The sequence below is a fragment of the Xenopus tropicalis genome, chromosome 1 (assembly GCF_000004195.4).
Source record: "Xenopus tropicalis strain Nigerian chromosome 1, UCB_Xtro_10.0, whole genome shotgun sequence".
Classification (NCBI taxonomy): Eukaryota; Metazoa; Chordata; class Amphibia; order Anura; family Pipidae; genus Xenopus; species Xenopus tropicalis.
In genome coordinates this window covers 86321687-86335576 of record NC_030677.2, presented here as the reverse complement: position 1 = coordinate 86335576, position 13890 = coordinate 86321687, and the positions used below count along the sequence as shown (strand labels likewise).

The window sequence follows — 13890 nt, the reverse complement described above, 5'->3', positions numbered from 1 at the left end:
GAATAAATGGAAGAACAGTATGTTGGGTTCTTCAGCCCAACATTATTAAGATTTCTGTGTCAGGCAGCACAAAGTGATGGCATTGTTGTGGGGAGGGGGATAGTACTAGTCTGAGAAAGGCATTTATGTACTGTTTATAATATATTCCTGTTTTTATTAGGGGCACACCAAAAATACAATTTTAGAGTTTGGTTGAACAGAATCAAAGAATTCTGTTGATACAGAATCAATTACAAACGATTTTAGCAAATCCTAACCCAAATCCAAACCCTAATTTGCAAGTCAGCAAAATCAAGGAAAACAATTCAGATTAAAAACTAACTTATTCATTAGGGTCTCAGATTTAGTTATTGGTTATTAGATATTGTTATTAGTTAGATATTGGTTTATGAAATCAATCTTGTTTTTACATAAAGTAAATATGCAGGTTAGTGGCTCTTCTGAAAAGAAAATGTTACAGTACATTGTCTTATGAACTAAAAAATGTATGCACAATGTATACAGAAATGATCCTAGAAAACAAATTTAAAATGAAGTCTCTGCAAACATATGAACAGGGCTTAGATATAAGCATAAAGGTTAAGCATGTAAGCCAAGCTCATAAGATTCAGCAACACCAAGACACTTGGCTTGGCATGTAAGCACATTGTGCATGTGCAACATCACAGTCTAGTGCTCTTTTTTTCTTTAATCGTAATAAAATAAACTGTATCCTTCTACAAACCGGATTCCAAAAAAGTTGGGACACTAAACAAATTGTGAATAAAAACTGAACGCAATGATGTGGAGGTGCCAACTTCTAATATTTTATTCAGAATAGAACATAAATCACGGAACAAAAGTTTAAACTGAGAAAATGTACCATTTTAAGGGAAAAATATGTTGATTCAGAATTTCATGGTGTCAACAAATCCCAAAAAAGTTGGGACAAGGCCATTTTCACCACTGTGTGGCATCTCCCCTTCTTCTTACAACACTCAACAGACGTCTGGGGACCGAGGAGACCGAGGAGACCAGTTTCTCAAGTTTAGGAATAGGAATGCTCTCCCATTCTTGTCTTATACAGGCCTCTAACTGTTCAATCGTCTTGGGCCTTCTTTGTCGCACCTTCCTCTTTATGATGCGCCAAATGTTCATTATAGGTGAAAGATCTGGACTGCAAACTGGCCATTTCAGTACCCGGATCCTTCTCCTACGCAGCCATGATGTTGTGATTGATGCAGAATGTGGTCTGGCATTATCTTTTTGAAAAATGCAGGGTCTTCCCTGAAAGAGATGACTTCTGGATGGGAGCATATGTTGTTCTAGAACCTGAATATATTTTTCTGCATTGATGCTGCCTTTCCAGACATGCAAGCTGCCCATGCCACATGCACTCATGCAACCCCATACCATCAGAGATGCAGGCTTCTGAACTGAGCGTTGATAACAACTTGGGTTGTCCTTGTCCTCTTTGGTCCGGATGACATGGCGTCCCAGATTTCCAAAAAGAACTTTGAATCGTGACTCGTCTGACCACAGAACAGTCTTCCATTTTGCCACACTCCATTTTAAATGATCCCTGGCCCAGTGAAAACGCCTGAGCTTGTGGATCTTGCTTAGAAATGGCTTCTTCTTTGCACTGTAGAGTTTCAGCTGGCAACGGCGGATGGCACGGTGGATTGTGTTCACTGACAATGGTTTCTGGAAGTATTCCTGAGCCCATTCTGTGATTTCCTTTACAGTAGCATTCTTGTTTGTGGTGCAGTGTCGTTTAAGGGCCCGGAGATCACGGGCGTCCAGTATGGTTTTACAGCCTTGACCCTTACGCACAGAGATTGTTCCAGATTCTCTGAATCTTCGGATGATGTTATGCACAGTTGATGATGATAGATGCAAAATCTTTGCAATTTTTCGCTGGGAAACACCTTTCTGATATTGCTCCACTATCTTTCTGCGCAACATTGTGGGAATTGGTGATCCTCTACCCATCTTGGCTTCTGAGAGACACTGCAACTCTGAGAAGCTCTTTTTATACCCAATCATGTTGCCAATTGACCTAATTAGTGTTATATGGTCTTCCAGCTGTTCGTTATGCTCAAATTTACTTTTTCCAGCTTCTTATTGCTACTTCTTTTCCCTTAAAATGGTACATTTTCTCAGTTTAAACTTTTGTTCCGTGATTTATGTTCTATTCTGAATAAAATATTAGAAGTTGGCACCTCCACATCATTGCGTTCAGTTTTTATTCATAATTTGTTTAGTGTCCCAACTTTTTTGGAATCCGGTTTGTACTTATCACTAGTGTGCAATGTAAAAAGTCTAACATACATACTGGTGAAACATTTGCAAGCAAAGAACTACTGACAAACCTAATAACAATTGCAGGATTTGGCAAGCCTGTTGTGGTTGCTATTCTGAAATATTGTGCACTGTGGATAACATATATCATGTGACCATTTTTTGCCCTTACAATTCAAATGTTGTTTAGAAACTATATGTAGCAAGTGATTGAAAAAAACAAGCCAATTTCTGTAGTATGTCCAGCTCATCGTAATATGCTGTGGGAGGGTTTAAGGTTTTGCCAACCTTTAATTCTTTAGTTTCCTCAGGAGGCTTATAGCCAGCTAGAGTTGGGCCTAATTACAATTGGGTCCCTTTTTGGCCCCCACTTGCTGGGGGAGTTGTGGTGTGTGCTAAAGGGCCTGGAACAGAAGGTAGGTTCAAGTAGGTGAAGTGCCAGAAAAATGTGTTATAGCTCACTCCAGTGAGAGGCAGCATCCGTTTAGCTAGTAGAGCAATTCAGAGGCTCCAGTGGGAGACCAGTAAGGGTCAGTACCCTGGGGTCAATGCTTGCCACCTATAGGTACTCGAGCAGTCAGGCTCAGGAATACAGAAATTTCTAGAGTAATACACCATTGTAAGCTTTACCTAGCATTGCAGATTGTCTCACCAAGGCAGTCAGTACTAGTTTTGGGTGTTGTGAACATCTGCATTAGCACCAACCAACCACATTTTGTATCATCTGGTCAATAAAGAGGTCCATCTGTTTTTAAAGAACTACTGGCACCCAAGTTATTTGAAACATCTGTTTTATGTTAGAATTCAGTGTGGTTAACTTTTCCTCCAACAGTACAGCGAGGGCCCACCTGAGCGAGAAGAGTCACATGTAACACATTGCAGCTTTCAGGGTAAGATTTGTACAGGTACAAATAGTCTGTTTCCTAAAAACAATGTTTTTTCATGGGATGCTTCAGTCAAAAGTTATTACCGATGCAAGTCAGATGGTGGGCCCTGGGCAATTGCCCCTTTATTAAAATGACCCCGATTAAAGCACTTTTTGGTAACCCTGGGACCTCAGGTATTGCTTCTCTATAACTAAAAGTTATGTGTGAAAAACACAAGCACATCTGCAGACTGGTAAAAATGAGCATCTATACATTCTCCTTGTACCAATGCACCTGCTCAATCTGCTCTGATAAATTCCACAGTTGCATGCATGAATGTGAAGAAACCTGAAATTATTGGAATCCTGGAACTGCCAGTACCTGCATGGCTTATATCCATAGCCACAACATACCTGCAACAAATAAATCACAAGCAAATTCAGTTATTGAAAACTGATGCCTTAAGTGACCCAATTCACACATCACTAAGAACTGGGGGGTTGAGAGAGGGGGAGCATGGCTAGTGAAGATTTCAACTGTCCTCTCTTCACCAGAAAAGCCAAATTTCCATTTTAATAAGGAAATGTATCTCTTATATGGGGTCAAACATTAAAAACTAAAATTATAGGTTCCCCTTTTAAATATAACATTCTTTCTTGCTTACCACAGGCAGAAATCTCAAATGAGAAGCAATGATCGCTGCAGTGAATAGCATTGAGAGCAGTACAGAAATCTGCAGTTCTTACAAAAACACTGCAGAACTTTTTAATAAATTAGTTATTTTTGAGAGTGAAATCTATATATATATATTTTTTTTTACATTAGAGATCTTAAAAGTTACTGGAGGCCATTTTTGGTAATCTAAGGCACACTAACACCTGGAACATGTGTACAAGTTATGTACGCAATTTGCCAAAATGAACACCAGTTAAAATCCAAATTGGTGCAACACGTGTTGGTTGTCGTGGATTCTAATTGAAGGTGATTGCTATTACACTGTGTAATATGCTATGAGCCTGTAAAACCCAGCATATATAGTGACTGAAAGAAGAGATTATTGGATTCATAATACATGCACAAATAAAGCAAAACAAAGAGTGAATTCAGTTTGGGGCTTATGTCTTGAATGTTGATTACAGTTACAATTTGGTTTAAACCTTTAGCACTTTATTATATTTTAAAATGACTTTCCCCTTTATTCCCCTGTGTCTTATAACCTATTATGGCAAAGACCAAGACTTTTTTTTTTTTATTATGATTATTTTTCTTTTCCTCATGCCCAGCATGGAAGTAGACCTGCTGAAGAGCAGAAGAGCTAGAACATCAGCTGGTCAAATTCAAAACACAGGGTGCATTATAGTTTTTTTCATCCCTTGCAGTGTCACACCACCTCCTACTAACATGCACGTCTCCAATTTTCTGTGTCCTAGTTGTGAATCCTGGCATCTCTGTGTGAGTCCGTAATGCTGTGCCTCGCAGTCTCATGCACTCAATAGAACATTCCATTTCCCTTGTGGTACCTAAATCCCAACCAAGGCACTTGTAATGATGTGCCTTAAAAGTTTCCATTGCCCCTGTAGTCTGGTGCAGCCCCTGAAGTACAGTAATTAACACTGAACATGTAGTTCCCCATCTTCCTTCAATGTTTGAAAGCCTCCCATTCCATCACTGTAGTGACATCTTAGTTCACCTACAATTCAGCATTTATATTTACCAGCAATGCCTTAAAGCCTCCCTCTGCCCACATGAATTTGCCTGTGTGGCCCTTCCCTGAACCACTTTACCTTACAGTGGTCATCTTTGCCTCACACTTCCCATAGTCTTCCAATGCCAATTGCTATGAAGTAACCCAAAGGAGCCCCAAGTGGTCATACCACAGCCAGCAGCTAAATTGGCTTTCTCAAGAAGAATTCAGCAAAACCTCTCCTAAATATAAGGCAACTGTAATATGCAAGTATCAGGTAATTCAAGCAAATAATTAACTTGAGGGGCAGCAAAGCCCAACCAGGTTTTATCCCAGTGTCCTGCTGGCCCAGTCCGACCTTGCACAGACCTGATTATATATTTCTTTATATATAGCTCTAAAAATCGACCTCAAAGATTTTCCCATGGTTAATTTCTGGGAAATCTTGCATGGACATTGTCACTAGATCTTTAAGCAGCATCATATCCCTTCACTACTTTTAATATATCTGTTGGTAAAGCCCACTTCTTTCTTTTTTGCTCTGCAAGTTTAGAAGACAGGTAGCCATTTATTGAAATAGAACAGGATTGCAAATGTTTAACGGAATTTATTCATATCAAGAAACACAAGTGAATGTGTTCTGGCATGCCATGTGTGCTAACTAATGGTGATTCATTATACAGTTATGCAAATAAGCACAATTAGCAAACAGGCTATACATGAAATGCTAAATGCAATTCAAACCCTAATAAAAAGGCACAAAGTTTGCCCTAGCACAGTAACCATAGCAACAATGAGATTTTTGTTTTAATGGGTAACTAATAAACTCTACTTACTGACTGCTATATGTGAGTAGAAACAGGAGCGCTCTTTGTAACCTTTTATTATATTACCCCTCTAGACTTTTTTTTCCACTGTTAAACTTACTGTACATACATTAAAATGCAGCTGCCTACAAGTCTGAAAAATACAGATTGTTCTGTAAACAGTAAAAAGGAGTTTCAGCTTGAGATTTTAACATCTCATTATTATGGCTTCCCAATCCAGCATCTACTGGCAATATGCTTATAAGTAAAAATTTAAAAAAATAATCTAAAAACAATACTTTTGTAGCAGTTTGGCCACTTTTTTCGTAACCTTAAATGAAAGCAGTGCTGTTTTTTTTGTACTAAATGTTATCTACATGTACACAGATTCCATACCTTTCTCTGCAATGCCACAAGCATTATGCCATTACTAAACCAATTTTAAAATGTTCATCTGCCCTAACCAGAATTCAATTAATTAAAAACATGAAGCAAATTCTCCAAATTACCATGAAATGGTAGTTGTTTGCAGTGGCTGGCACATTAAAACATTATGCCATTCATATGAATCTGCATTTTCATTCAGCAGATTATTTTAGGAACTGGAGTATCTAGTTAAAACCTCCAATATCTGCAGAGAATACAAGAAACTTTCAAAGGCTTTCAAAGATTTAAATGTATATCCCATCCTGGGAATAGAGACCTCTGCCTTTGGTTCTCTTAAACAAGTGCAATACGTGTCAATATTCTTGTCAGTGTTTCAGGTTATTGATTGTGAAGTGCTGCATCAGTCATTCCTTTCTCAATAAGATGTGCCCTCAGGGCCTTGTAGATGTTTAGCTGTTGCTCAGGGTGAAGCACTAGAAGCTGCTGCAGAACTTTGCTCGGATTGGGGCCCCTGTAGTAGAAAACACAAGTATAATTTTTAATAAAGCAGAAAAAAGTAAAGAAGCCAAGAGTTACAATAAAAGATTAACAAAATATAATGTTGGCAATTTTTACTTATATGTACAATATGTGTGGGTATTGGACCTGTTATCCAGAATGTTGGGGTTTTCCGGATAGAGGGTATTTCTGTAATTTGGGACTCCATACCTTAAGTCTACTAAAAAATTATTTAAAAATAAATTAAACACAATAGGATTCAAAAATTCAGCAAAATGTCAAATGAAATTCAACACTGATAAACGCAAGATTATGCACTTTGGGGGAAATAACCTAAACGTGACTTTATGATGGCAGTGTGATTGGGGTATTCCTAATAAGGAAGGATCTGGGCATCTAAGTGGATAACAAGCTGTTTAACTTTAGGCAGTGTCATGCGACATTACCTTCAGAGACAAAAAATATAGTTTTGCTTCTTTATAGGTCCCTGGTAAGGCCTCACCTTGAGTATGCAGTGCAGTTTTTGACACCAGTTTTTGGCTTTAGAAGCATATAAATGAGCTGGAGAGAATGAAGCGATGTGCAATTTAATAAAGAAAATGGAGGATTTAAACTTAGGCTAGAAGGTAGACTGTCAAGGTGGTGGTTGTTTTCTTTAGAGAAAGGGACATAAATACTCTTTACAAGTACATATGAGGACATTATAAACAGAAAGCAGGGGATCCCATAGAAAAGAACAATGAATCAGAAGCCACCCTTTAAACACCTGGAGTCAGTAGGTGTTTTTTCTTGAGCCAAATGCATTGGAGTCAATTAGCTTCTTTTCAAGCCAAATACATTGCCCGCAAAACAAAACATTTTGGCCACTCGCAAGTATGTTAATTTCAATGCAAATTCATACCAGGTAATAAAAAATTCTCATCACTAGTGATGACAGATTCTATAAATGCCTATAAGAGTGGCTTAGATGATTTCTTAAACAAGCATAATATCCACCGCTATCAAGATTACATCCTTTTTGAGCACTGGCAGGGTTGGACTGGGCCGCCAGGACATGTGGAAAAAACCCAGTGGTGCAGGCAGCCCAGACCCGATCCCTGTTGCTGCTTCCCCTGACCACCAATGTCCTCCCCTGATGTGTTTCCCTTACGCGCGCTCAGGGGAGGACATCGGGCGGGTGGCGAGGGCCCCTGCAGGGGGTTAGGGGTGGTGTGGGTGATGCGGCCAGCGGGGGTTCCTTGGGGGGTGTGGGGCCCCTGGGGCAGCCCTCACTTCCTGTGAATCCATATGCCTTTTAATTAAGACCAATAGTTTAAATCTTTATGTGGCACTATATCAAAAGCTTTATAAAATCTACATAGATCACATCCACTGCAACAGCACTGTCCAAGTTCCTATTTACGTTATCATAGAAAGCAATTACATTTGTATAATATGATCTATCCTTCATAAAGTCAAAAATTGCCCTGGCTAAAACTAAAATTAGGCCCTGAACTTTTCTCCTTAATTTTACTTAAACATTTAAGTACCATATCCTGTGTCAGGCCACTAACAATTTGTTTGAGCTGAGCTATGAGTCATCTACTATATACATTGAGGAAAAGAACTGCTAAAGCACATTTGCATTTTCAGTCCCCTGTAACCAAACTATCTCCTTTTTTAATGAAGCCACACTCCCAAACTGCAAATTTTTACTTTAAATATACTTTTTGGAGATTTATCTTCATGAAGCTCTAGTTGTAGTAAAAAAAAGTCCTAAAACAAACATCTGTCTCTCCTGCTCATTGGGGTGCTCATAATCCTACATTTTTTTTCCAAACAGAATACAGTATATTAAACACAGTTACATAGGGTTTAAAAAAAGACCAAGTTCAACCCTTCCAAGTACACTACACCCCAAGGATATTTCCACATAGCGAAAGCCCATCTGGTGTGTAGAGTCCATGCTCTAAAGCCTATCTAGCCAGTATTGCCTGTTGCTACAGCCAAAAGGGGGGTTACAAGTGTGTTTTTGATTGTTTGCGATCACTAGATCCAATATAACATAATTCCTTGCTGTGTCCTCAACAATCTGATAAACATTGTTATGCAGCACAAAATTCCATTAAATCTTCTGGCTGTATTTCTACTTTCATATTTGTGTATTAAAGGAAAAGTAACATCAAAAATTTGTGTTTTCAAGTAATTAAAATATAATGCCATGGAGGCAGCCATGTAAGTTGAAATAGAGCCAAATGGCACAGGCTAAACAGTAGATATCAGATTATCTCTGTAGAATACAACTGGATTAGTTCTTACATAGGAATCTATACCCATTGTGTTCTACAGAGCTTATCTGATATCTGCTACATAACCTATGCTATTTCTCCTTTATCAGAATAAATGACTACCACCATGGCTATGCAGCAGCTTATTTATGGAAATTATAGTAGTGTTTCTGAGGCAAACACAGGTTAACCAGTGTAGGGTTATATTTTCCTATTTCTTTTCACTTGTAAGGCAACAAAGTTCAACCCACAAGGCTTCACCATGTGTTTCAAATGATGCTTAACATACAGATATATCACTTCTCTATTTTTCCCCTATTCCTCTGAAACAAGAAATGCAGCTGACATAGTGCAATCTCTTGTAAACTCTAACTATTGCTGTTGATTTTTGATATATTTATTACACTGCTTTTTTGTCATTAACCAATATCTTTTTCCGTAAATAATGTTAATTATAAGCACAATATGAAGATTGTGTACCTTATAAAGCTGGCAATATACACATGTACAAAGGTAGCCATTAAATACTGGCAATCAGAACGATCCATGATCCCGCCATGTCCTGGAATGGTGTCTGCAAAATCCTGAAACGAATAGAAACATAAATTACTGTTTTGAATAACATTACAGAGTGATTTGGAAAAAAAGTCAATGATATGAATATAAAAATTAGCTTCCACTTTAGCAAAATATAGCACACATTTTTCTTTTCAGTGTCAATAATGACATTACCATCCAATTCCAATCCAATCCAATTCAAAAATGACAGAAGTCATTTGCATGTGAAAATTTAACCAACTCAGAAAACCTTGTAATTACTGGCAGGTGTTTCCTTGTATCCATGTGTGAAACTGCATATTGTTTATCAGAGCAGGCAGAATGGGTATATTGGCACACTCTGCAAGATTCTGAGGAGTGTTTATAGGCCTTTGCACATAACACCAAAGCCTGCTCAATTTTCTATTTTAGCTCTTTGTAGCTGAACTTACATTTATAAATGAGCCCCAGTTTTTACTCTGCTGTATTGTAAGAGACTGACTATTTATTACCACTGTAGTCCTTAATATTTGGGTGAAACAAAGGCTATGCTGGACATCATCATATAACCAAGTAAAAATGGAAGATTAGGCATAGGTTTCTTAAATCCCCTGCGTGCACTCCCCTTTGCCAGTTCAATCAAGTCGCTCACACAGCTAGTACCTTTGCAAACTTTCAGCATTACCTGGGAGCTGATCTGTGAGTTGTTACAATAGTTTCAAATTGTCTGCCTAGCAGCTTATTGTGCTGACGAGTTACAGACATGTTACTTTGTTTGTAAACCAGCAGCTGCACCTGGGAGCTGAGCTGTGTGTTGTTACTATTGTTTCCAAATCAGTCTAGCAGGTATCCTGCTGACAATGACTCAGACTTGCTACTTTGTTTCGGGTCTCAAGCAAGGGGATCCAGTAATAGTGTAACTTTTGCCTTATGACAGGCTCGTAGGAGGCAGAGAACCCACACAACTAAGAGCACACCCGAATGTAAGGTTATCTCAGCCAAAAATTAATAGAGTAGTGTCCTTCAGTCATGTTATCTGTAAGCAAACACACATAACATTACAATATGATGTTCCAAGAAAAAGGGTAATCTCCGCATATGCATAAAATACATATTGCGCATATTTACATACACACACCTATATGGCAGTTTGGTAGCATCTTTGGTACAACACTTATACATGTCTTAGTTAACCATTGGTTAAGCATTCAATCTGAATGTATATACTTCCTTAGTATATGCAGACATATCTGTACATTCTTCAGATGACTTTTGGGCCTTTTGGGTTGGCATGGAGGGCACACAGATGGGGGGCAAGTACTTTCCCCCAAATACTCCGATAGCAATACAGGAAGGCAACTGAAACACAGGCAGACATGGCTACCAAACACTGCACACCAGTGCCCTACCTGATCCAGGTTATGAGGCAATGTGCTGGGGAATAAAAATTGTCCCATAGACCAAAAAAACGCTGTCCCTTGGACGCCTTATGGGCAGGACCACTTCCATTTCCTGAGGTTAAAAATTTTTTTTTGCTGGTATGTGGGTGGGATTGATCTTTTGGGGGAGGGTTCTTATGATGGGAGCAGGTAGGAGGGGCTATCCCAGTAAGTATGACCATGGAGTTCAGCTAAGGAAAGAAACAGTATGATATTTAGATATCCAAATATGTTAAATGTATGATTTTGTTTTTTTAATTTAATTTAATTTTCTATTATTATAGTAATTATAGTTATGTATTGCACCTTTTTTGATTCAGGAGGACGATATTTCGTCCCACTGTGTGCTGTTAAGTATGTTGTTGGGATGACAATAAAACTCTACTTACTTACTTACTTACTTAATATATCAAACTTACCTTAATTTTAAATGCTCTCTTGAAACCACTGGCAAAAAAGCCACCAAATGGCCCAATTAAAGATGCAAAGGAAGACAGAGCAATGCTGTGAATCTGGAACGGGTACATGCTAACTGTTCTCTAAAAATAAAGAAGTTTTGTTAGGGCTCAAGTGGCAAATAATTTTGCCAAAATATAATATTAATTTGGAATTTAATGTGACAAGAAGATATATTATAAAACTAAACCTAAAGATGGGAGCACAGAACAGTATTCCCATCACCACACAGCAATATCAGACATACTGCTCACTGCAAAAAACAATGGTCTGAGATCCTACTCATTCTTTGCCATCAATAGGTTACTGCAATATACAACATTTAATAATATTTTACTATTCCTTTGTAGAGCAATATCACTGTAATGAAGAATGCTTACCCTTCCCAACAGTGGCTGCAGATAGGCAGGGACAATATAATAATGAAGTCTAAAAATCTCCGAAGGTTCGCATTTTGTGGAGAAGCTGTTGGTTTCACTGCTGTATTCCACAGGACAAACAAAGTACTGAAACTGTGCTAAGATATAGGCAAACTGCAAAGCATAAAAATTAGATTTATTGTTGCTTATGCTACAGAGTATTCTGCTCTTCACCTGCATGCGGAGCATATTTGCTGGTCTGATTTGTTACAGTAACATCAAAACATTAAAGTGTTTTAAAGTAATTAAAATATAATGTCCTGTTGCTCTGCTAAAAACTGGTGTTTTTGCTACAGAAAAGCTGCTATATAAATAAGCTGCTGTGTAGCAATGGGGGCAGCCATTCAAGCTGGAAAAAAGGAGAAAAGGCACAGGTTACATAGCAGATAACTAGTAGATAAGCCCCATATAATGGGGGTTTATCTGTTATCAGCTAAGTAACCTGTGCCTTTTCTCCTTTGAATGGCTGCCCCCATGGCTACACAGCAGCTTACTTATATAAACTATAGTAGTCTTTCTGAGGCAAACACACCAGTTGTAGCAATGCAGGGCAACAGTACATTATATTGTAATTACTTTTATACACTTTCATTTTATGGTGTTACTGTTCCTTTAAGATCAGGGCATCCAACCAAAAAGCTGTTTGCATAAAGAAAGAGAATGCAACTCTAAGTAACTAAAATATTTTTCACTGCCCTTTTTTAACTTTATAACAAGGCAATATAAATTACGTTTTAACAGTTTAACAATATCTAGGTTAGATAGTTCATTATGGATATTAGACTTGCATATATCTTTTCCTAGTTAACATAAAACAAAGTGGAAGGCTTGGGAGAGCAGGGGGAAGTATGGGGGGCCCTCGCCTGATTTTAAAGTTAATTGTAAATAGAATTGCACAGTTTTTTAAATATTTGCCATCCTCTTCTACTTCTTTACAACTTTTAAATAAGGAGTCACTATAACCTCACAGAGCAATGTCTTTGTGGCTGCCAGGGTCAAGGTTACTGTTATTTTTTATTACTTATCCTTCTATTCTCAGCATCTCCTATTCAACTTCTAGTTTCTGATTCAAACAACTAGTTGCTAGTCTAACACCCTACTAGAAGTTAATGTAAAGGTATACTACAATAGGATACCAAGGAAAATCCAGTAACTTACTAAGAATCCAAATATTACTGTCATGAAGAATCCACCAATGAAACCTTCCCAGGTCTTTTTGGGTGACAGCTGTTTAAAGAATAATGAAATTTACAAAATAAAATACTATGAACCACAAAAAGAAATATACAGTTAAGAAGATGTTAAAATAAGCCATTATGTGGTTTATATTTGTAGCTGTTTTAGTTGTTCAAACAGTACATGACAAAATATGCAGGGATTTTCCTAGTGTAACGCACAGCACTTATGGGGAGACCTACAGGGCTTCAGAGTGCCTTGTTTTCTGTGGCACTCCTTCCTTTTCCTATCATGAATAATAAGCAGTTATTATCCTTACTAGACAAGACACTATAAGGAAAGAGGTCACAAACAAGAATCAGGCTTGCTCTTAAAGACAAAAATTATAGACACCAGTTTAGGGCGTGATGGACATTTTTGACCACACATTTTAAAGTTACTTATAAGACACAGTGGGGCCCCAGGACCAAACTATCACATTACAATGAATGAAGGGGATACGTGAAGTCGAAGTGAGGATCACATCAATAAGCCCGTGCAGTCCTCAATCCTTCAGAAAAATGTAGCCTGCCCAATTGACGTCTAGCTGATTTTGCCCAGATATCAATCAGGGAGGTCTGTCGGAGGGCCCCATATATGAGCAGATAAGATGCTGAAGCAGCAGCTTAAATCTGCTCATGTATAGCCACCTTTATGCTAACTTTTTCTTCAGAAGATTCCATCTAATTTGGCTGGCTTACTGTTAAAAAAGCTGCTGATCCACCATATACAGTTCATGCTAGTAACTACAGATTAAAGACATACATTTCATACCAAAATGGTGTGAAACAAAATGTTGTGAGCAAACATAAATTACACACATACTTGCCAATCTTTTTTTAACCTAAGCCCCACATGCTTGTCATAATGAACCCATCTGAAACTTACCGCTGTCCTCACAATGTACTACTATATAAATGTTCCAGTCACAGAAACTACAGTAATTGGAACACTTAATATTTTTTTGTAAGGGGAACATAAAACTAACCAAAGAAATATTGGGAACTACAACTGGACTACACATTTTTTCCCTGAA

At 38.0% G+C, this 13890-nt stretch overlaps 1 protein-coding gene across 2 annotated transcripts in view; it reads right to left on the bottom strand.

Annotated features, from left to right (window-relative positions):
* Nucleotides 1–5417: 5417 nt before the first annotated feature.
* The window catches only part of cds1 (CDP-diacylglycerol synthase 1), a 50999-nt gene continuing 42526 nt past the window's right edge, over nt 5418–13890 (bottom strand). For both annotated transcript variants that reach the window (XM_031903465.1, XM_002937878.4), the window contains 5 exons: nt 12798–12866; nt 11601–11753; nt 11184–11303; nt 9269–9372; nt 5418–6534 (listed from right to left, as the gene is read on the bottom strand). In XM_031903465.1, the coding sequence (XP_031759325.1) occupies nt 6402–6534; nt 9269–9372; nt 11184–11303; nt 11601–11753; nt 12798–12866 (579 nt within the window). In that variant the 3' untranslated portion in view covers nt 5418–6401. The remainder of the gene's footprint in view (nt 6535–9268; nt 9373–11183; nt 11304–11600; nt 11754–12797; nt 12867–13890) is intronic.